The 24,623-nt window shown below is 49.4% G+C and overlaps 1 protein-coding gene across 8 annotated transcripts in view; it reads left to right on the top strand.

Annotated features, from left to right (window-relative positions):
• Positions 1 to 14,533: 14,533 nt before the first annotated feature.
• The window catches only part of MARK2 (microtubule affinity regulating kinase 2), a 56,006-nt gene continuing 45,916 nt past the window's right edge, over positions 14,534 to 24,623 (top strand). For 7 of the 8 annotated variants that reach the window (XM_055415680.2, XM_055415679.2, XM_055415675.2 and 4 more), the window contains exon 1: positions 16,592 to 16,732. In XM_055415680.2, the coding sequence (XP_055271655.1) occupies positions 16,679 to 16,732 (54 nt within the window). In that variant the 5' untranslated portion in view covers positions 16,592 to 16,678. Of the gene's footprint in view, positions 14,556 to 16,591; positions 16,733 to 24,623 lie in introns of those variants that run through there. The other variant, XM_088832378.1, reaches the window with a different exon arrangement.

The raw sequence follows: 24,623 nt of genomic DNA, 5'->3' as shown, positions 1-24,623 counted from the left end.
CACTGCCCTGGTCCCCAGGGTGGGTCACCCCAGGCTGTGCCTGTGATACAGGTGCCTCCAGCTACACGTGGTACCTCGCCTGCCACCCCAGAACGACTACAGCAGCAGAAGCTGGCTGGGCCCAGGTCTGTCTGACCGCAGAGCTGCTGTGTCCGGCGCCCTGCGGCCTGTCTGTACCCTAGGGCAGCCCGACACGTCTCCCCTCCACAGCCTGGGGACCCTCATTAGGTTTGGGGTGGGAGTGGACTCAGGAATCGGGATGCGCATTCGAAACGACAAGCACTCACACCTTAGTTTGTTTTCGTAGTTTCATTTATTTACTTATTTATTTTTGACTATACCGCGTCTTCCTTTCCAGGAGGGCTTTTCTCAATTGTGGTGCCTGGTCTTCTCATCACAGTGCTTATCTTGTGCAGCACAGGCTCTAGGGCACTAGGTCTCAGCAACTGTGGCTCCTGGGCTCTAGAGCACAGGCCCCATAGTCACAGCACACACGGGCTTAGTTGCTCCGAGGCACGTGGGCCTTCCTAGACCAGGGATCGAACCTGTGTCCCCTGCACTGGCAGGCAGATTCTTTACCACTGAGCCACTGGGGAAGCCCACTCATACCTCCTTTGCTCCAGGACCACGATAGTGGTGCCCAGGGCCCTGTTCGTGCCAACTTCCAGAGGCCCCCAGGCCCTGGCCCCTGCTGGGATCATGCCCTGTGCCTGGCAGTGCCCACTGGAGGGGCTCACCACAATGTGGAGGGGTGCTCATCACACCTGTCTCAGGCGATGATGTCTGGGAACCAAGCCGAAGGCTTTGAGGGTGTGGGGAGCCTTCTTCCTCACTGAGCTCTTTCTCCTTAAAGGTGCCTGGGCTCCTGGGTAGGTCCTGCCTGCTGCCCTGGCCTCACTCTGACCTCTGACCCTGGGTCAGGCTGGGCTTGGTATTTGGAGGCTATAAAAGCAATGTGTGGTGTCCACAGGAGCTGGGGCTGCCCTCGGGGACAGGGCATAGGGAGGGGCTTCTCCTTTCCAGACTCTGCCCTGACCCCTCCACTCCTCTCTCATCTGACCACTTCCCCACCCACACCCTCCTGGGTAAGCGGTTGGCCTTGGAGAGACAAGTCCGTGGCCCTCCAAGGTCAAGTTCACTGTACTCTTCAGAGCTCAGGCTCAAGGGGCCACTCGGACCTGGGCCCACAGCTTTCAGCTGGAAGTGAGGCGTTCACTGTTCAGATGTTTTGAATATAGTCGTGACCAAGAGACCGTGCTGCAGTCCTCCCCACACCCTGGATGGCAAACTAGGAACTTCTCCGCGTGTCTAGCAGGGATGCGCACCGGGTGAAAGGGCACTATCTCTTTCTCTTCTTTCATGATCATGGACATCTTTCTTTTTCCTCACCTCTCAGTTTGTGGGATCTTAGTTCCCAAACCAGGGATCAAGTCCAGTAAAAGCATAGAATCCTAACCACTGGACCACCAGGGAAGTCCTGATCACAGACATTTTCACACCCACCCAAAAGAAGAGAGAGAGGGAATAATGAACCATGATGTATCCATGACCCAGTTTGAACAAATATGGCCAATTCTGGTTTATCTTTATCTTCCCCTCCCTTCCGAATTATTTAAAAGCAAATCTCAGGAGTTCCCTGGTCGCGCAGTGGTTAAGAATCCTCCTGCCAGTGCAGGGGACACAGGTTCCATCCCTGGTTGGGGAAGATTCCACGTGCCTTGGAGAAACTAAGCCCATGCACAGCAGCAACTGAGCCTGCGCTCTGGAGCCCACAAGCCACAGCTACTGAAGCCTGTGTGCCTAGAGCAACAACGAGAGCAAGAGAAGCCATCGCAACGAGAAGACTGCAAATTGCAACTCGAGAGGAACCCCTTCTCCCTGCCACCAGAGAAAGCCCACACAGCAATGAAGACCCAGCACAGCCAAAATACGTAAATGAATAATTTTTAAAGTGAAGAAGAGCTGAAGAGCCTCTTGATGAAGATAAAAGAGGAGAGTGAAAAGCCTGGCTTAAAGCTCAGCATTCAAACAACGAAGATCATGGCATCTGGTCCCATTACTTCATTGCAAATAGATGAGGAAAAAGTGGAAACAGTGACAGGGTTCATTTTCTTGTGCTCCAAAATCCCTGCCGATGGTGCCTGCAGCCATGAAATTAAGACACTTGTTCCTTGGAAGGAAAGCTATGACAAACCTAGACAGCATATTAAAAAGCAGAGACATCACTTTACCCACAAAGTCTGTATAGTCAAAGCTATGGTTTTTCCGGTAGTCATGTATGGATGTGAGAGTTGGACCATAAAGAAGGCTGAGCGCTGAAGAATTGATGCTTTGGAACTGTGGTGTTGGAGAAGACTCTCGAGAGTCCCTTGCAGTGCAAGGAGATCCAACCAGTCCATCCTAAAGGAGATCAGTCCTCAATATTCATTGGAAGGACTAATGCTGAAACTGAAGTTCCAACACTTTGGCCACCTGATTGAAGAGCCAACTCATTGGAAAAGACCCTGATTCTGGGAAAGATTGAGGGCAAGGGGAGAAGGGGTGAGGGGAGAGGATGAGATGGTTGGATCGCCTCACTGACTTAATGGACATGTGGACATGAGTTTGAGCAAACTCCAGGAGATAGTGAAGAACAGGGAAGCCTGGCGTGCTGCAGTACATGGGGTCGCAAAAAGTCGGACACAACTTAGGGACTAAGCAACAACAACAACAATTAAAAAAAAAAAAAACAAGGCTCAGATATTGTATCATTTCATCTGTAAATAAGTCTGTATCTCTCAGAAATTCAGACTCTTTTCAGTAAAACATATCATATCACACTTCCAAAATCAATAATTCCTTAATGTCACTTATCAAGAGGCTTTTTAGTTCCTCTTCACTTTCTGCCATAAGGGTAGTGTCATCTGCATATCTGAGGTTATTTTTATTTCTCCCAGCAATCTTGATTCCAGCTGGTGCTTCTTCCAGCCCAGCGTTCCTCATGATATACTCTGCATATAAGTTAAATAAGCAAGGTGACAATATACAGCCTTGACGTACTGCTTTTCCTATTTGGAATCAGTCTGTTGTTCCCTGTCCAGTTCTGACTGTTGCTTCCTGACCTGCATACAGGTTTCTCAAGAGGCAGGTCAGGTGGTCTGGGATTCCCATCTCTTTCAGAATGTTCCACAGTTTATTGTGATCCACACAGTCAAAGGCTTTGGCATAGTCAATGAAGCAGAAATAGATGTTTTTCTGGAACTCTCTCACTTTCTCCATGATCCAGTGGATGTTGGCAATTTGATCTCTGGTGCCTCCGCCTTTTCTAAAACCTGCTTGAACATCTGGGAGTTCACGGTTCACATATTGCTGAAGCCTGGCTTGGAGAATTTTGAGCATGACTTTACTAGCGTGTGAGATGAATGGAATCAAGATTGCTGGGAGAAATAAAAATAACCTCAGATATGCAGATGACACTACCCTTATGGTAGAAAGTGAAGAGGAACTAAAAAGCCTCTTGATGAAAGTGAAAGAGGAGAGTTAAAAGGTTGGCTTGAAGCTCAACATTCAGAAAACAAAGATCATGGCATCTGGTCCCATCACTTCATGGGAAATAGATGGAAAAACAGTGGAAACAGTGTCAGACTTTACTTTTTTGGGCTCCAAAATCACTACAGATGCTGATTGCAGCCATGAAATTAAAAGACGCTTACTCCTTGGAAGGAAAGTTATGACCAACCTTGATAGTATATTAAAAAGCAGAGACATTATTTTGCCAACCAAGGTCCGTCTAGTCAAGGCTATGGTTTTTCCAGTGGTCATGTATGGAAGTGAGAGTTGGACTGTGAAGAAAGCTGATCGCCGAAGAATTGATGCTTTTGAACTGTGGTGTTGGAGAAGACTCTTGAGAGTCCCTTGGAGTGCAAGGAGATCCAACCAGTCCATTCTAAAGGAGATCAATCCTGGGTGTTCATTGGAAGGACTGATGCTAAAGCTGAAATTCCAATACTTTGGCCACCTCATGCAACGAGTTGACTCACTGGAAAAGACTCTGATGCTGGGAAAGGTTGGGGGCAGGAGGAGAAGGGGATGACAGAGAATGATATGGCTGGATGGCATCACCGACTCTGTGGACATGAGTTTGAGTGAACTCCAGGAGTTGGTGATGGACAGGGAGGCCTGGCGTGCTGTGATTCATGGGGTCGCAGAGAGTCAGACACGACTGAGCGACTGAACTGAACTGAACTGAATGTCACTTATGCTGGACATGGGGTATCTCCTCCTGGCCGCTGCTACTGACCCTGAACGTGGGGTATCTCCTCTCTGCTGCCCACCACTCCAGCACTGGGCTTTGCTGGAGGAGCCGTGAAGAGATACCCAACATCCAAGGTAAGAGAAACCCCAATAAGATGGTAGGTGCTCAGAGGGCATCAGAGGGTAGACAGACTGAAACCACAATCACAGAAAACTAACCAATCTAATCACATGGACCAGGGCCTTGTTTACCTCAATGAAACTAAGCCATGCCGTGTGGGGCCACCCAAGACAGATGGGTCATGGTGGAGGGTCCTGACAATGTGGCCCACTGGAGAAGGGAATGGCAAACCACTTCAGTGTTCTTGCCTTGAGAACCCCATGAACAGTATGAAAAGGCAAAAAGATAGGACACTGAAAGAGGAACTCCCCAGGTTGGTAGGTGCCCAATATGCTACTGGAGATCAGTGGAGAAATAACTCTAGAAAGACTGAAGGGACAGAGCCAAAGCAAAAACAACACCCAGTTGTGGATGTGATTGGTGATAGAAGCAAGGTCCGATGCTATAAAGAGCAATATTGCATAGGAACCTGGAATGTTAGGTCCATGAATCAAGGCACATTGAAAGTGGTCAAACAGGAGATGGCAAGAGTGAACGTTGACATTTTAGGAATCAGCGAATTAAAATGGACTGGAATGGGTGAATTTAACTCAGATGACCATTATATCTACTACTGTGGGCAAGAATCCCTTAGAAGAAATGGAGTAGCCATCATGGTCAACAAAAGAGTCCAAAGTGCAGTACTTGGATGCAGTCTCAAAAACGACGGAATGATCTCTATTCGTTTCCAAGGCAAACCATTCAGTGTCACGGTAATCCAAGTCTGTGCCCTGACCAGTAATGCTGAAGAAGCTGAAGTTGAACGGTTCTGTGAAGACCTACAAGACCTTTTAGAACTAACACCAAAAAAAGATGCCCTTTTCATTACAGGGGACTGGAATGCAAAAGTAGGAAGTCAAGAAACACCTTGGAGTACAGAATGAAGCAGGGCAAAGGCAAGAGGACGCGCTGGTCATAGCAAACACCCTCTTCCAACAATACAAGAGAAGACTCTACACATGGACATCACCAGATGGTCAACACCGAAATCAGACTGACTATATTCTTTGCAGCCAAAGATGGAGAAGCTCTGTACAGTCAGCAAAAACAAGACAGGGAGCTGACTGTGGCTCAGATCATGAATTCCTTATTGCCAAATTCATACTGAAATTGAAGAAAGTAGGGAAAACCACTAGACCTTTCAGGTATGACCTAAATCAAATCCCTTATGATTATACAGTGGAAGTGAGAAATAGATTTAAGGGACTAGATCTGATAGACAGAGTGCCTGATGAACTATGGACGGAGGTTTGTGACATTGTACAGGAGACAGGGATCAAGACCATCCCCAAGAAAAAGAAATGCAGAAAAGCAAAATGGCTGTCTGAGGAGGCCTTACAGGTAGCTGTGAAAAGAAGAGAAGTGAAGGGCGAAGGAGGAAAGGAAAGATATACCCATTTGAATGCAGAGTTCCAAAGAATAGCAAGGAGAGATACGAAAGCCTTCCTCAGTGATCAGTGCAAAGAAATAGAGGAAAACAATAGAATGGGAAAAACTAGAGATCTCTTCAAGAAAATTAGAGACACCAAGGGAACATTTCATGCAAAGATGGGCTCAACAAAGGACAGAAATGGTATGGACCTAACAGAAGCAGAAGATATTATGAAGAGGTGGCAAGAATACACAGAACTATACATAAAAGATCTTCACGACCCAGATAATCATGATGGTGTGGTCACTCACCTAAAGCCAGACATCCTGGAATGTGAAGTCAAATGGGCCTTAGGAAGCATCACTACAAACAAAGCTAGTGGAGGTGATGGAATCCAGTTGAGCTATTTCAAATCCTAAAAGATGATGCTGTGAAAGTGCTGCACTCAATATGCCAGCAAATTTGGAAAACTCAGCCATGACCACAGGACTGGAAATGATTAGTTTTCATTCCAATCCCAAAGAAAGGCAATGCGAAAGAATGCTCAAACTACCACACAACTGCACTCATCTCACATGCTAGCAAAGTAATGCTCAAAATTCTCCAAGCCAGGCTTCAGCAGTACATGAACCGTGAATTCCCAAATGTTCAAGCTGTTTTTAAAAAAGGCAGAGGAACCAGAGATCAAATTGCCAACATCCACTGGATCATCGAAAAAGCAAGAGAGTTCCAAAAAAAACATCTTCTATTTCTGCTTTATTGACTATGCCAAAGCCTTTGACTGTGTGGATCACAATAAACTGTAGAAAATTCTGAAAGAGATGGGAATACCAGACCACCTGACCTGCCTCTTGAGAAATCTGTTTGCAGATCAGGAAGCAACAGTTAGAACTGGACAGGGAACAACAGACTGGTTCCAAATAGGAAAAGGAGTACATCAAGGCTGTATATTGTCACCCTGTTTATTTAACTTACATGCAGAGAACATCATGAGAAATGCTGGGCTGGATGAAGCAGAAGCTGGAATCAAGATTGATGGGAGAAATATCAATAACCTCAGATATGCAGATGACACTACCCTTATGGCAGAAAGTGAAGAACTAAACAGCCTCTTGATGAAAGTGAAAGAGGAAAATGAAAAAGATGGCTTAAAGCTCACCATTCAGAAAACTAAGATCATGGCATCCGGTCCCACCACTTCATGGCAAAAAGATGGGGAAATAGTGGCAGACTTTATTTTTGTGGGGGCTCCAAAATCACTGCTGATGTTGACTGCAGCCATTAAATTAAAAGCTACTTACTCCTTGGAAGGTAAGTTATGACCAACCTAGACAGCATATTAAAAAGCAGAGACATTACTTTGTCAACAAAGGTCTGTCTAGTCAAGACTATGTTTTTTCCAGTGGTCATGTATGGATGTGAGAGTTGGAGTATAAAGAAAGCTGAGCGCTGAAGAATTGATGTTTTTGAACTGTGGTGTTGGAGAAGACTCTTGAGAGTCCCTTGAACTGCAAGGAGATCTAACCAGTCCATCCTAAAGGAGATCAGTCTTGAGTGTTCATTGGAAGGACTGATGTTGAAGCTGAAACTCCAATACTTTGGCCACCTGATGCGAAAATCTGACTCATTTGAAAAGACCCTGATGCTGGGAAAGATTGAAGGCAGGAGAAGGGGACGACAGAGGATGAGATGGCTGGATGGCATCACCGACTCGATGGACATGAGTTTGAGTGAACTCCGGGAGTTGGTGATGGACGGGGAGGCCTGGCGTGCTGTGGTCCATGGGGTCGCAGAGAGTCGGACACGACTGAGCGACTGAGCTGAATGTCACTTAGTATCCATTTAGTGTTAACATTCCCCAGTTGGTCCATGAACATCTTTTTTTTTTTAATATTTTGATTGTGGGAAATACACATAGTGAGTACATTCATATTATTGTGCAACCCATCTCCAGAACTCTGCCAGGAATCTTTTTGAAGCTGATTTCTTTGAATCGTGGTCTAAGTATGGTCCACGCGCTGCATTCAGTTGATGGGTTTCAACCTGTAACAGCCTTTCCCTCCTCTTTTTCCCCATACCTTTTCTTCTTTCTTAAGAGCACAGTGGCTTGCTCTGTGGACTGAAGTTCCTCCGTTCTCAATCTGGCAGATCACATTCCCATGATATCCTTACAAGGGATGCAGTTTTGAAATGGAGGCTTGAGAGGGCCTCCTCTGGAGACATTTAAGCAGAGAGAACATGTAGTTACTTAGGGAGGGGAGTTCTCGGAAGAGGGCCCAGGAGGGCCAAAGCCCTGTGGGTTTTGTTTCCCGGGGGTTCACAGACACTATTGGAAGCAGTAAGGACATGGCCTGGGCCAGAAAATGTCCCTGCTGTCCTTGGGGCTGGGGACCTCAGGCACTGCCCTCCCCAGGGATGCTGATGGTAAGGAAAGTAGGAATGTTCCCCCGGACACACCTGCTGTCAGCCAGGAGCAACCCTGCAGCTTTGGGCACAGTGATGAGCCATTGGCCACCCTTCCATGGCCCCCTCCTCTGGGAAGCCAGTTAGAGCCCTGGATGCCCACTGGTAGTGACTCCCCTCTGCTAGCTCCAAGTCTCAGGCTGCTCTTGGCCCATCTGACATCCGCACGAGATGAGATGCGAACTCCTTGAGGGCTGGCCGCCTGTGGGCCCCCATGGGCTGCTCCAATTTCTCCAGTCCTTCCTTGCAGTCCTTTGCTCGTCCTTGGGACCTGACTCAGCATCACCTCCTCTAAGAAGCTCTCCTTGCTGCTTCCTCCCACCGCTGTGCTCCCACAGGCCTCAGACCATCCACTTAGGGTATTCCCCTCTGAGACCCTGGAAAACCTGTCCACTCCTGCTTTCCCCTCTGCTTCCCATCAGCGTTGCTTCTGCCAACATGGCAGCCTGATGCTCAAGGCATCAAGGATGCTCCACCTTCTTAGCCATGGAGGTGGCAGAACCCGGCCTGTGGACAGTGACCCCGTATGGGAGTGTGGGTGGTCCAAAGGGCACCTCACCAGGAGAACAGACTCTGAAGGTGGCCTCCATGCCTACTGCACCTGCCCCTCCCCACTTGCCGTCCCAAGTTGGTATACAGTGGCCTCCATGAGCAGCTGGAATTTCCTACTGCCCTGGGCACATATGAGTGAGGCTGGTAGGGACATGGTCTCCTCCACCCCAGGCACAGTGTCAAGTCCTGGGCGAAGAAGGGCGAGAGTGACATGGTCACTTGATTAGGGTTTGAGACATTGTCTCAGACTGTCCTGGCTGCTGTCACAGAATACCATAGACTCATGGCTTATGGGCTTCCCTGGTGGCCTAGCTGGGAAAGAATCCGCCTGCCAACACAGGAGATGCAAGAGGCACAGTTTCGATCCATGGGTTGGGGAGATCCCCTGGAGAAGGAAATGGCACTCCAATATTCCTGCCTGGGAAATTCCAGGGACAAAGGAGCCTGGTGGGCTATAGTCCATGGGGTCATAAAGAGTCCATGCACACATGGCATACAATAAAAGAAATTTACTCCTCATATCTCTAGAGGCTGAGAAGTCCAAGATCAAGTTGCCAGATTCAGTGTCTGGCGAGAGCCTGCTTCCTGGTTCATAGACAGCTGTCTTCTTACTGTGTCTTCACGTGGTGGAAGGGACCAGGGAGCTCTGTGGAATCTCTTTTATAAGGACCCTCATTCTGGGACTTCCCTGGTGGTCCAGTGATTAAGAATCCACCTGCCAATGCAGGGGACATGGGTTTGATCCCTGTTCCAGGAACTAAGATGCCAGAGGCTGCAGGGCAGCTAAGCCTGTGTGCCACAACTACTGAAGCCAGAGCATTCTGGAGCCTGTGCTCTGAAACAAGAGAAGTCGCCTAATTGAGGAGCCCACGCACTCCAACTAGAGAAAGCCCACGTGGCAACTAACAGCCCCTCGCACTGCAATGAAGACCCGGCACAGCGCATCCAACAATAAATAAATATCATCCCATCCCTTCCTGACTTAATCACCTCCCAGAGGCCACACCTCAAATCCCATCACCTCGGGGGGATTGTTCAGTCATTCAGTCGTGTCTGACTCTTCGCGATCCCACGGACTGTAGCACTCCAGGCTGCCGGACGTTACCTAACGACTCCCCTGATTCATTAGTGAGAGAACTGGGGCCAGGATGGGCTCTCTCACATTTGATTCAGGGTTGCTGTTCTGGGAGGTGGGGAGAACAGAGTAGAGAGATTTAATAGAAGACTCAGGAGGCTAGCTAGAGTCTGCACCCACACACAGCACTGGCTGTCCACCCGGCTCTGTCCCGGCGTGTTTCATGTATTATCTCATGATTGCCTCACAAATCAACCCTGTGAGGTAGGTACTTTTATTATCCCCATTTAACAGATGGGAAAATTAAGGCAGAGCAAGGTTAAGAGGCTTACCTAAGATTACACAGCCACTAAAGAGCAGCCTGGCAGCAGGGGCTATGTGTTTGCTCACTACCCCCACACAAGCTGCCTCTCGTGGGCTCAGAAGCCTGAAGTTCATTGCCGTGTTCCTACTCCCACTGGCAAGGGACCAAGCTTCTCTAGGCTTCAATTTTCTTCTGAGTAAACCTGAGGAAAGAATAGTGCCTCTCGCTTGTAAATGTGATTAAATCCACACAGGACCCAGTGGGTAAGCCCTGAGAAAGGGAAGGCCTGGGAGTTCCTGTCTCTGTGCAGCTCACATCCTGGTGGAATAATAAATGTATTCTCTTCCATCAGTTCTAAGATGCACATTGTCCCTTACCCTAATCTCTGGAATGTCCTCAATTCAATATGAAAAGTGAAAGTCACTCAGTCATGGCTGACTCTTTTAAACCCTGTGGACTGTAGCCCACCAGGCTCCTCTGTGCATGGAATTCTCCAGGCAAAAATACTGGAGTGGGTAGCCATTCCCTTCTCCAGGGGACCTTCCCAACCCAGGGATCAAACCCAGCGTTTGATCCGCATTGCAGACAGATTCTTTACCAGCTGAGCCACCAGGGAAGCCCCAAATTCAATATGGTGTATGGTAATAATGCCTCCCTGGTAGCTCAGCTGGTAGAGAATCCACCTGGAATGCAGGAGACCTGGGTTCAATCCCTGGGTTGGGAAGGTCCCCTGGAGAAGGGAACAGCTACCCACTCCAGTATTCTGGCCTGGAGAATCCCATGGACAGAGGAGCTTGCAGGCTACACTCCACAGGGTCGCAGAGTTGGACACGACTGAGCAGTTTTCATTTCACTTTCGATAATGATAAAGTGAATGATGAAAGTTCAGAGACACAGAGAGAGAGTAAAGCTCATTGAGGTGGGAGGGTCTCTGGTGAGTCAGAGGGCATGCGTGGGTCTTGCCACACCCCGTCATCTGACTCCTGACCAGAAGGCAGTTCTGGGCTGCTCTCCTCACCCACAGGGTGGCCTGCCTGGAATGAACAAGGTCTTTGGCTCCCCTGATTGGGAGGAGAGGATGGAGAACAGCTGCAGCGGTTCACAGGTGTATGAAGGTGCCTTCCATCCTGCCCTGTGGGCTCCACTTGGCCTTTCCTCTCCTGGCTGTGGGAGGGGCTCTGCAGCTGGGACTCTAATCCCTGCCTTCTCCAGTGGGCGTCACAGCCGCCCTGGAGCACTGCTCCTATTGGCTGACTTCTACCTGGTCTGGGGCCTGTGGGAGAAACCTTTATTCTTGCATTTGTTTGCACTTGTTCAGGTTGGAAAGTCTGGAATTATCCTTAACTCTTCTCTCTCACATATCTCCTAAACCAATCCATCAAAAAATCCTTTTGGGGATTTACCTGGTGGTCCAGTGATTAAGGCCCCAGTTCCCAATGCAGGGGGCCTGGGTTCAGCCCCTGGTCAGGGAACTAGACCGCACATGCTGCAACTAAATATCCCACATGCATGCCGCAACAGAAAATTGAAGACCTGAAATAAATAAATAAGATTTTTTAAAAAAATTTAAAAAGAAATCCTGTCGGCTCTATCAATCCTATTAATAAACCACTACTTCACTGCTGCTGCCATCATCATTCCTCACTTGAATTATCCTAAAAGCCTCCTTCAGGGTTTCCAGATTTCTGCTTCTGCTTTGCCCCTCTACTCTTTTCATTTTTTTAATAATTAAAAAATAATTCCTGGATTTATTTATTTGGCTGTGCCGGGTCTTAGTTGCCACTCTTAAGATCTTTAGTTGCAGGACTTGAACTCATAGTTGTGGCATGTGGGATCTAGTTCCACAACCAGGGATCAAAGCCCAGTCCCCTGCATTGGGAGCTCAGAGTCTCAGCCACTGGACCCCCAGGGAAGTCCCCCTCCCTCTACCAGCAATCTGGCGACCAGATTGAGTCACTACAGTGGCTTCCCACCTCGCTCCAAGGAAAAGTCAAAGCAGCGGCACACCAGGTCTGGTTCTACATCACTTTTGACAAACCTAGACATCGTATTAAAGAGCAGAGACATCACTTGGCTGACAAAGGTCCATCTAATCAAAGCTATGGTTTTTCCAGTAGTCATGTATGAATGCGAGAACTGTACCACAAAGAAGGCTGATCACTGAAGAATTGATGTTTTTGAACTGTGGTGCTGGAGAAGACTCTTGAGAGTCCTTTGGACAGCAAGATCAAGCAGTCAGTCCTGAAGGAAATCAGCCCTGAATATTCATTGGAAGGACTGACGTTGAAGTTGAAGCTCCAATACTTTGGCCACCTGATGTGAAGAGCCAACTCATTGGAAAGAGACTCTCATGCTGGGAAAGACTGAAGGCAAAAGGAAAAGGTGGCTGCATAGGATGAGATGTTTAGATAGAATCACCGACTCAGTGGACATGAACTTGAGCAAACTCTGGGAGACAGTGGAGGACAGAGGAGCCTGTCGTGTTGCGGTCCATGGGATCACAAAGAGCCAGACGTGAATTAGCAACTGGACAACAACAACCTCCTACTCACCCTCATGCTCACTCTGCGTCCGTCTCACTGGCCTCCTTGTTCTTCAAACAGCCAGGCCTGCTCCTGCCTCAGGGCCTTTGCACACTCTGCTCAGAATGCTCTTCCCCCAGATAGCTGCAGAACTCCCTTCCTCCCCTCCTCCAAGTCAGCTCAAATGTCACTTTCTCAGTGAAGCCTGCTGCTGCTGCTAAGTCGCTTCAGTCATGTCCAACTCTGTGCAACCCCATAGACGGCAGCCCACCAGGCTCCCCCATCCCTGGGATTCTCCAGGCAAGAACACTGGAGTGGGTGCCATCGCCTTCTCTGAGTGAAGCCTGCACTGACAGCACCTAATACTGCAACTTGTTTTTCATCCCCTCACCTCACCTCTGCAACCCTGATCCCCCTTAGCTGACTCTAGTTCCTTTTTTTTCAGGGGGGCACTTAATATTAACTATTATGTTTGTTGTCTGTCTTTCCCCAGTTGAGATGTAAGTTCCCCAAAGGTGGAGATCTTCGACTGTTTTGTTCACTGATACACCTGAAGAGCTTTGAACTGTGCCTTGCACATATTAGGTGCTCAGAAGAGATTTGTGAATGAGTGAATTTGCAGATTAGAGAGAGGCAAATGTGTGGCAATAAATAATCTTTGAGGAGGTTAGGTGGGTTCAGAGATATGAGAAGATGATATTTGAACTGGATCTTGAGGTATCAATACATCCCGAATTCCAGATGACATAGGTGATGGGCAATTGATCAGCCTGAACTGACTGGCAATTGATCAGAATGAAGGTGAGAGAGCTCGGTGGCAGGGCACGAATTATAGGGAGGTGTCAACCAGTGATATGCAGTTAGAGAGGATATTCACAAGGTAAGCTGAGGTCAGATTGTATAAAGTTTTCTTTTACCTTCTTTTTTTTTTGGTTGTGCCACCTGGCATGTGGAAACTTTGTTCCCCACCCAGAGATCAAATCCACATCCACTGCAGCGGAGGCATAGAGTCTTAACCACTGGGCCACCAGGGAAGTCTTGGGCAAAGTTTTCAATGCAGGCTAAAGTCTTTTCCTACTGCCAGGACCAGCTACAAAATCTGTGGGGCCCAGGGCAATTTGAAAATGCAGGGGCCTCTTGGTAAAAATTTCAAGAGGGTTGACAGTAGAGCATTATATCAAATTTTCAAGAGGGGTGAGAGTAGAGCATTATATCAAGATTCAAGCTTAAGGCCCTTCTAAGAGTGACTTTATGAGACTGCACAGGTCATAGGCCCACAAAGTCAGCCTGCCTAGCCCACAAGGGAGCTGGTGAGAGCCTTCTAGCAGTAGAGATGTAATTGGAGCTGGACTTCAGGAAGATTATTCTGGCTTGTCTGGTGGGGCAGGTTGGAGGGAGTCTAGGCAGGGAGACCGGTTAGGCAGCCTTGTGAGGAAAAGGAATGTAGGATGGGGACAGGGGCCAAGGGGCAGAATACAGGGATGAGAACTCGAGGGGAGTGGAAGCATGCAAGAGGCAGAGTGGGCTTAGTCAAGTCCTTGGACAGGGGCCAGGGAAGCCCGCTGAGTGCAGCTTCATTTGCTTCTCCAACCCTTTCGCCTTTTTCCTTACGGCAGGGACCCCAGCCTCTGAGGTTATCTGCACAGGATTCAGCGGTGAGTCTCCCTTCGGCCACCAGAGGGCAGATCATTCTCACGGATTTTCCGGATGAATTTGGGGTGGGGGTGTGTCCTCCGGCTTCACCTCTTCCTCTTCTTCCCTCTCACCTCCTTCCGTGTTTCTTCATCAGCTTCTTCCTCAAGGGCTGAGTGCCTGAATGGAGCTGAGGTGGAGCATGGAGAGGTGTCCTGGAGTCCCATGCATTTATTAGGACTGTAAGTCTTACTTGTTGCCTTAGGAAGTGCGTTCATACCATCCTCTCATTGCTCTGTCTGGCTGCCTATTTCTCTGGTTGACTTAGCCAAGGGTTCTGCTCAAAATGCTGGAGCTGGAGTTGGAAGTCAAGTGTCAGAGGTCCAATCAGCTTTCCCCACAAGCTCTTGGGCCTCTCTTTCCTGTACCTTCTGCGGATTCGCTGCTTAAGCTTGGTCTTTGGATCTTGTGGGGATTCTGGCTTCTGTCTACCTTAAACTGCGGTTGAACCTAGGGTAGGTTTGAGGGGATGGTTTTCCAGCATGTCTGGGGTACAGTGGATGGGGGCAGCCAGAGGAGCCAGACCTGCCAGTCTACTCACTGTCCTTGGTGAGACAGTCTAGGGGGAAGTGAAGAGTGAACTTAGGTTGCCACATGAACTTCCCGTTAAAGTAAGGGGCTCTCCAGAGATAAGCGGGACCTCAAGCTTAGGAATAGTGACCTCTATTCATTAACAGGAAGACAGGCCCAGGAAGGAAAGGAACGTCTCCAGTTGTTCGTTCTTTGTACCATCATTTTTCCCCATGAGTTTCCTTGTTTTAGAAGGGATAAGTGAAATGTGATTTAAGATGAGAATGTCTCTCCTGCCCAACCTCAGAGAGATATTTAAAAAGGGAACTGGCATGACTCAATATTGTCATAGTGCAATGCCGTTTCGTGCTATTTTGAACAATTAGAAGACTTTTTTTGAAAGCAAAAAATAAAAAAGGTAACAAATCCAAAGATATTATTTAGAATGTCATCACTGGAACAAAGGCACGGATTCTTTCAAGATAGGGACGTTGAGGAGCTAAACAGAGATATTATGTGATTTTTTTCCCAAGATCCCATTGCATTTTCACTGCAAAGAGCTAGAGGTCGAATGCAGGGTTGAGGGAATCTCTGAAGCCTTTGGCAGCTGGGAGCCAAGGACTTTACCTGGTGTTTGCCAGGGACCTTGAGGAGCCCTGTGGGGTACACGGATAGACAAATAGAAGCCAAGATGGAAGACAACAGGTGATGAACGGTATGTAGACAGGTAATAGACTAACGCTGCATCTGACAGGTGACTCACATGTTGATAGATAGGCTGGATGATAAACGAGGTGTATTTTATGAGCTGAGTAACAGAGGAACGGACACACAGATAGGAAGTTGCTTTAGAACCAAAGGATGTCAATAGCAGGGCTTAACAGTTTTATTTTCTACTTAGTCAAATAGTAACACGCACACGTGATCTGCGCTCTCTGTTCAAGATTTGCAAATACCCGAAAACTGACGGAAAGAAACGAAGAGTCAGACTTTGGGTACCATCCGAGGGAATGACCCGAGGCTCGCCCGATCTCGGGTGTTGCCGGAAATGGCCGACGACCGCCGTCCGCTGAGGGGCGGGATGGGGGCGTGGCCCGCTCCCAGTGCGCGGAGCGGCTTCGGGTGTTTCCGGAAACTGCCGAAAACCAGCTTGAAGTGGGCGGGGAAAGGCCTGTAGGCGTGGCTGGAGTACTCGGAGTCTCTTCGTAGATTTCCGTAAACAGAGCCGAAGGTTGGTCTTCGGAATCGCGGAGCCGCGCGCGTCCCCAGGATTACCTTCTTCGGGTGTTTCCGGAATTCACCAGTAGTCGGTGGCTGGGAGGAGAAGGCGCGCCTCCCTCCCGTTTCTAGCCGCTTCGGATGTTTCCGGCTGCTGCCGGCGGAAAGAGCCGAGGACCGGCGGTGGTGGCGGCCATGTTGGGAGCAGCAGGTCCGGCGGCGGCTGCCTGTGTGCCGGGCGCGGAGCAGTGCCGCTGAGGGCAGGGGAGGAGCGAGGCAGGCGGCCGGCTGCGGCGGCAGAGAGTAGGCGGAGCGGCGCGGCCCGGCCGAAAGGCGGCACGGCCCAGCCGGGGGTCGGGGGGGTGCGGTCCGGAGCTGCTCGGAGCCGGCGCGGCCTAGCCCGAGCGGCGCATCCCCGGGCTGGCGTGAACGGCAGCCCGGCCTCCCCGCACCCCCGGCCGGGGCCCATGCGGCTGGTGCTCCTGCTGTGAGAAGCCCCGCCCGGCCGGGCTCCGCGCCTTCCCTTCCCTCCCTTCCTCCAAGCTTCTCGGTTTCCCTCCCTTGAGATACCGGCGCCATGTCCAGCGCTCGGACCCCCCTACCCACGCTGAACGAGAGGGACACCGAGCAGGTAAGGAGCCCTGAGGGCTCCCCACATTCTTTGGCTGGGCCCCTGCACCTTGCAGAGCCTCCTCCCTCCTCAGCTCTCCTCGTGCCCCGGCTGCCATCCCGTAAGCCTCGGCTGCCCTGTCATCTGGCTCCTGGCCCCGTACACCTCCCTTCCGAGAGTCCTGTCCGGGGACCCACCTCGTCCGGACTCCAAGCTGCACACTTGTCTTTCTGCCGACCACCCCCCCCACCGGCCCTTCTCCCTTCACCGCCCTCCTGCGCTCTTCCGTGTTACCTCCCCAGCTTCCTCTTCTCTTCCCTTTTTCTCTCAGGGGCCTTTTTGGTCTTCCTCCACCCACGCTGAAAGCAGCCACCTTCCTGCTCCTCGACCAGCACCCTGCGATTTGCCCCAGATCGTTGTCCACTCTTCCTCCATCCCTCCAGCCTCGCTTCCCCTCCGCCCGCACCGGTTCTTCCAGTCCCAGTTGTTACCCTCAGGGTCCTTGCCCCGGACTGTGACCTCGATCCTTGTCCCCTGTCAGTTCCCCGGCTTTTTACCCTGCCTCCTCCCGTTCCACAGTGTGCGCGCCCTCTTGCCTGCAACCCACCAGCTCCACCCTCATCACCTTTCCAAATCGCTCGCCTACTCTTTGCTCATCACTTTCCCTTCTCTTCTCCAGGAGCTCCCTGGTGCCTCGCGCTGGCATTTGTTGCTTCCGTGTTTCCCCGTACAGCTGTCATGCGCATAGTTTTCCCACAGGTTGTCTCCGGGGTTCCAGTCTTCCCTCCCTTCAGAGTCCTGAGATCCCTCACGTTCTCTTCCTCTGGGGCTTGTTTTTTTAAGTTTTGGTTTGGCCTCCTGTTTCTCACTGCCAGTACTGTACAAGCCTTCTCCCTGGGCTCTTCCTGCCGAGGGAAAGACTCACTATTTCAGCCCTACTCCATTAACGCCACCTGTTGCGCGGTCCTTTCCCAGACCTCGCTTCATCCTGGTCCTTCCCTTTCTGTCTTCTTACACCACGACACAAGCCAAGCCGTGATGCTTTCCTGTTTCTTCACTCGGGAATCTGTCACTTAGTATCTTCCCCTTTGCTTATTGCCTTCCCGTTTCTCTGCCTTCACCCCATCTTACTTAGTACCTTTCCTCTTAATCAGGATTGCCTTTCATCTCCATATTCTTCTCCAGCCTTCTTCACGTCATATTTATTTCCCCTGCGTATGCCCCTGTCCATCCCCTTGTGATTGGGTAGCCTTTGTGACTCCCGGGGCCAGGAATTTTGCATGCTGGTTTCTTGAGCTGCTCCCTTTCCCCTCATCCTGGCAATCACTGCTGTCATTTGTCACCCAAGCCTTAGCCTTTTCTGTGCCATCTCATCTCAGCCGAGAGGCGTCCACTTTCCACCTTTCCCCTCTCTTTCACCGTCTCTAGTGTCCCTTGCTGCCTGCTCTGGAGAGTCCCCTGCCTGTCACACCTTTCCTGGTGGAGAACTTTACTAGGCAAAAAAAAACTCAACTTGGAAAAAGAGCTCTTCACCCGTGGGGCTTGCAGTGCTTTTTTGCATCCTTTTCTCTTGTTACTTACATTCATTATGTTTTCCTCTTGTTCCCTTCTTTCTGGCTAGAGCAATAGAACCACTGTTATATTCTCTTGCATATTATTTCCTTTTGCATATCAACATTAACATCTTAAAAAAATTTTTCCCTCTTTTCATTTTTCCAATGTTTTTCTCTTTTCTTAGCCCCTCAGTCTCTGTCATCTGGACAGTCAGGAACTTAAGAGGAGTTCTGGATAAGTTTTTTCTGCAGTGGTTGACCCTTTCATAACCTATGGACTGATTGACTGCTTCTAGGGGGTGAAACAGGTTGAGAGGGAGAGATGGTTGAGTTCCATTTTATCACTGGGTTTGGCATGGGACTGAGGTCTTTAGAAACAGGAGCATGGTCTCCATCTCAGTCTTGCCCTCACATGCCAGCTGTTTCTCTCCTTCCTGGGAACCACTTTCTCAAGGCCCTCTCGAGGTTACCTGCTCCATTCCTTTTCCTGTCACAACCTTATTTAGCAGGTAAACCCTGCTTAGCCAGAGGACTTTCCCAGACTGTTGATTCTGAGCTGGTAGGAGGCGGCCAAGTGACTGACTGACACCCTCAGGCATCTGGGGCGTGGCGGTGGAGTGCCTGCTCTCTCAGCAAGGCTGTGGGGGCATTGTGCTCGGCAGAGCAGAGTGACTGAGTGCCTCAGTGTGGTTTCTTCGTGTTGTTTGCTCAGTATACATGTGTTCTTGCCACGGTCTTTTTCTTGTGATGTGTGCATTGATTTCCTCTCTTCCCTTCAGGCCTCACACACACCTGAGCATGTTGTGGGAACCTGGTGCTCGTCTCCCACCGATTTTATGGTAGCCAAACTCTGTGAACCATGTGGGAATGTAAGCTGCTTCTTGATAGCTTTGTGCGGAGAACTGGCTGCATACGTTGTCATCTTGTTCCAAATTATGAATTACTCATCCTGTTTCCACTCTGTGGATTTAGGGTCCCCTGAGCCACTTCATTGCTTCTGTTGTCATTCTCAGGGTAGTCCCACTATGGACTTGATATTAAGTCTTATCCTAGAAAAAGCACAGATTTTGAAAAACCTTACAAGCAGATGTGGTATTTTTTAAAACAAGAAAAAACATGTAACAGCTCTTCGGGTTATAAGGCCAGAGAGGCCTGAAGCACTGGCCTCTTTTGGACTAGATCATGCTACCAGGTGAGACCAGAAAGCTCTTCTTGGTTGTGTTGCGAGTTTAACTAAAGTGGTTGTGGTGGAAGCCTTAATGTTGCGAGATAAAAAGCAAGGGATGTGGTTGGGTTGGTTTCTTTCACCCAAAGGTCCTCTGTTACCTTACTTAGATTTAAATTATTTAAATTGGTTTCACTGAAAAACAGGTAAACAGACTCTACTGGTTGTCTTCAAACTCCAGTCTCTTCTCGGTCTTTCTCTCCTTTCTTTAAAATGTGTGGCTGATGAGAACCTGTTTCTAGGAGCTCTTTGATCACATCTGAATTAAACACACATAGACACAGAGAAAATGTTGAAGCATAAAAATAAACCTGGTGTTTCAGAGACATTGCCTGTTTGCTGTCGACTTTGCTTCTAACAGTGAAAGGAGGAGATAAAAGAAAGTTAAGCCCTGCCGTTATTGTGATTTTTGTGGCACCTGATTGCAGATATGCTTTTTCACAGTCATGGACTCTTCTATTTGCAGAAGGAGGGTTGTAACCTGGGTCTGGTAGTTTGGGGCATTCTTAATCTGTGAGCTGAGCTTTCTGTTCACTTTTCCAAATGGCTCTGTTGGCCTGGAGGCTTGGCAGCGGAGGAAGCAATCAGCAGGATGACTGTTTGTCTTCCAGCCAGCAGCAGCAGAAACAGGCAAGTGCAGAGTGGTCCAGCGTGCAGTGTCCACCTGCTGCTGGCGAGCGCTTTCTGTAATACCTGGTGGAGGCCTGCATGGCTCTAGGCCTCCCCCACCTCTGGGCTTCGGGAACCATAAAGGAGAGCTTCTGCGAGAAAGAAGGAGGCTTTCACTGCCAGCCCTGCCTCTGCCTATGCCCCTGCCGCTCTGCGGTGGGTGAGGGCGGGGGCTTCTGTCATCCTTCCAGGGAGTACGTGGCATTGTTTATTCTCTCAGATGATTCTGGGAAGAGGAGTTTGGAAGTCTGGGTGAGAGAGCAGATCTAACTTTTAGGATCCTATAAAGAACCACTGAGCCACTCCAAACACACATAGCTACTCATAGCTCCCAGGGTTGATTCTGGCTGAATGTTTCACTGAATAATCTGGTTTTAGTGTTGTTTCGGCGAGAGCTCAGTTCCCTCTCGTTTCACTCCCTGTCTTGCAAGCTGTGCGGCAAGACCCGTGCTCTGGGTGCTGACTCTGACCTCTGCCCTTTGACTCTGGCAGGGGCCCTTGGTGGTGCTGCCTTCTGGTGAGAGGTGTGGGTGAATTTCAGACCATGTAGTCTTTACTTTCTGCTTTACCCCTGAAATGAGGAAAGAGGCATGGTTAGAGCAATGACACTAGTAGACCCTAGAGTTCATAGAGTTGCCACACTACAGCCTTTGAACCTGGTAAAGGTAACTACCTAGTAAATTGTAATAATTTCTCTCTAGTCTGTGGACTTTGGGAAACAGCTAAGAAGATGGATACAAGGCAGTCATTGAGATTTGGCCTGCTTCATATTACATGGTGACCAAAGACAGGGCCTGATTTTTTTTTTTTCAGCATAAATGTCTTAAACAGAGTTGGTGCCTGTGAGGTAGGGAGAGACTGAGAATTTGTTTTCTGAGAGGTTTGCATGGTTAGAGGTCTTGGGAGTCAAAAACTTCTCAGACTATACTGCTTCCCCTTTGGACTGAACAACCTAATTCTCAGTGGGCACTTGACCAGGACTAAGCCATGCCTTCATGAACTCTTTCCCACTGAGCACTTAGCCACCTAGCTGGCATTTCTCTTCTCCCAGGAGCTTCCATGACTCTCCTACATATGTATTATGTCGACTTAAATAAATATTTTATGCCTAAAGTGCAGCTCAGCCTCAGACTTTGTGGCCCATTATCGACAAGCGAGGTGGGGGCTGGGCGCCACCCTTGGCTCCATGATAGCGTCTCTGCTAAGTGGACTCCCCCAGCAGCACTTTGAAGCCCACTAATGGATTGGGATGAGGTAACCTCAGCAGTTGGAAAGGGCGAGGAGGGTGGTCATCCTTCCTTCTCTGAGGCTGCCTGATGAGGCTTTCCTGCAGCCAACCAGGTCTGGCCCCAGCTCCTTCCGCTTGGTTAAGCTATAGGCTGACCACTAGGCCTCTTCTTTGAGAGGAGTTATGGAAAGCCTTTGGTTCTTTCTTCGTCATGGTGATGCTGCCGTTATTTGCCACTTTCCTCTCAAACCCCAGATTGAGAGGGATGTGGAAAGGGTGGGTAGAGTTTAAACCTGGCCCTTCCTCCTTCAGTGGAAGTTCAGCAGAATGACAAACCAGATAGGTGGCTGGGTTTCCTTTTCTCCATGGTAGATTCCAGTATTTGTACATTTTGCACTTGAAACTTGGATTCTCCGGGCTTTCTCCCAGCCTTCATCAAACAGGCGTGAGTCACTGAAGTGTTATCTCTGCAGGTTCCCGTTCAGTCTCAGCAATGGGAAGAGTAAGCCTTTACAAACCCCATGGGGGAGGAAGCCACCCATTTCCCACTTGTGGCCTGGGAGGAGGCCGTCTGTCCCCATGTTAACTCTGAAAGTTCTTGTCACTCCCCCACCACAGCCCTCTCAGTGTGGGCTATGGAATTTCCCTGCTATTTTTTTAGACTTTAAGATGGTACCTCTGGTTCTGAAAAAACACCAGGAGGAAATCTGGCGCCTCGATTTCCAGTTATCAGTCGGAGGAGGAGGGATCCCAGGCCCTTCTCACAACTAGACCTGCCTCTCCGTTGGGCCGTGTAAATAGGCTGGATCCCTTCACCTGAACCTCTGGAGGGTTTGAAGTTTCCTTGGTCCCTGTGGGGGAGTTCTTCACTCATTCCCCCTTACTTCCATTGATTGTTTCTCATTAGAAAAGGGTAAGTGCTCCCTAAGTTGCTTTAGTCGTGTCCTACCCTTTGCAACCCTGTGGACTGTAGCCCACTGGGTGCCTCTGTCCATGGGACTTCCCAGTTAAGAATACTGGAGTGGATTGCAATGCCCTCTAGGGGATCTTGCCAATCCAGGGATCGAACCTGGATCTCCTACCTACATTGGCAGGCGAGTTCTTAGGGCAAAAACATGTATCAGTATATTTCATCTTGTGCATCTAACTACTGATTTTAGGCTTACAGAGTCATAAGAGTTACAGGTAGGTAGGAGGGAGGGTGAGGTCGATCCTGGGGACAGTGGGGGGTGGGGGAGGGGTGGGTTCAACGACTGGCTCCAAGCCACGTTTTTCTTTTTAACATAAGGAAGGCGGAGCAGACCAGCGATGTCTCTGTAGAACCAGTCAAGCTGGTTTTGAGCCACCTCGGCCTATTTTCCTCTGTGCTGTTTGGGAAGTTGGTGATTCAAAGATCTGCCTCCTCTGGGTTCTGCTCATTGAGGCATGAGTTTGGACGATGTCTGTAAACAACCCCTTTCCCTCCCCTGGTCTCTGAGCTGGGCCTCTCCAATGAGTGGGCTTTCTCCACACCTCATGCTGCTTTGTCTTACACACCTTTCACCAGCATCTCGGAGGTACAGCTTCTTTTCTTTGCAGTTCACAGCTTGGCAGAAGGCCTTCCACCTGGCCAGGAGGTCTGTGCTTGGCTCCCGGTTTGTGGATATGGAAGGGAATCTGGACTTCTGCTTCCTGGCTATTGTGACCTGGCTGCTAAATCCAACCAGACCCCAGACCTTTCGGATTGGTGCATACATAGGAACTGTCTGTCCAAGCCCACTGGAGAAGAAAAAAGGAGGGAGAATAGGTTTTGGTCTTTGGCAGTTCAACAGGTACTTCAGCCATGGGGAACAGTTTGGTTGTCCTTGATGGAGGTACCTGTAGGAAGCATGGGAGACTTCAGTCACCATGTGCTGGCGTTTCCTGAACACAGTAGGGAATCAGTCTCAGGGAGGAGACACAGCAGGATTCTGAGGCCCCTGCGACTGGACTGCTCGTGCTGCTGATGTAGCTGAATTGTTTTCTCAGTCTCCCACTAAGAAAGCTCCCAAGTCTACAGCCTGGTGATTAATGAGTGAAGCTACCTGCAAGCAGCGCTCTAGCTCTGTCCTTGTCGCTGCTGCCATGGTCTCCTTGTTGTCTCTCCTGAGTACCATATGACTGAAGGGTTTTGTTGTGGGTGCTGATGATCCAGTATGCAGCTGCTGCTGCTGCTAAGTCACTTCAGTCGTGTCCGACTCTGTGTGACCCCATAGACGGAAGCCCACCAGCCTCCCCCGTCCCTGGGATTCTCCAGGCAAGAACACTGGAGTGGGTTGCCGTTTCCTTCTCCAATGTGTGAAAGTGAAAAGTGAAAGTGAAGTCGCTCAGTTGTGTCCGAACCTTAGCGACCCCATGGACTGCAGCCTACCAGGCTGCTCCATCCATGGGATTTTCTAGGCAAGAGTACTGGAGTGGCTTGCCATTGCCTTCTCTGCCAGTATGCAGGGCACCCCCTTTTTCCTACCTTCTTTAGACCTGAGGGTCTGCTGGCTTTCCCTCACCCCCTCATGTCCCCACCTCCTCGCCACAGATGGCCACATTTTGATTGTCTTTGCATGTAGCATTGGCAACATCTGTGGCTTGTTGCTTTGCTTTGCCCACAAAAGTCTGAGGTACTGGTTCTCCAGTCACAGGAAGGGGGGCCCTTCAGGGCCCTTTTGGTCTAGTGTAGCATTCTGATGGAGTTGACTTTATGGCAGAGTTGAAAGGGGATCCCAGCGCCTTTGGATTTCCAATGGTGTCGCTGTGGTCAGAGTGGGCGCTACTGCTAGAGTTCCTGAGCTGGAATCTTGGGATAGGCCCCGCTGTGACCTTGGGCTTACTCTGTCCCTATGGGGCTGTTTGTTCTGTAAAGAAAAAGGAGTTATAATAGTTCTGTCTTAGAGGTATAGCTGTTGTGAGCATTAAAAGAATTAATAAACATAAAGCACTTAGAATAGGGCCTGACAGGATGTAATAATTATCGTCATCATTGTTTCGGTTGACCAACTTAATGAATTTTGTCTGAGCGCCATGCAACTCCAGGTTGATAGAAGGGAAATATTTTGGATTATCTCTGTGTTGACTGTGGTTCCATAGGTGCTTTTCCTAGGATTTCTGAGTTTAAAATTTTTATTTTTAATTTTACCAGTCAGCTATCTGAAAGAAAATAGGATGCAGTTGGAGAGATTTAGGAGGAGAAGGGACGACAGAGGTTGAGATGGTTGGATGGCACCA

The sequence above is a fragment of the Moschus berezovskii genome, chromosome 25 (genome assembly GCF_049115385.1).
Source record: "Moschus berezovskii isolate FMDL1 chromosome 25, NW_MosBer_1.0, whole genome shotgun sequence".
Taxonomy (NCBI): domain Eukaryota; kingdom Metazoa; phylum Chordata; class Mammalia; order Artiodactyla; family Moschidae; genus Moschus; species Moschus berezovskii.
This window is presented reverse-complemented; position numbering and strand designations above follow the sequence as displayed.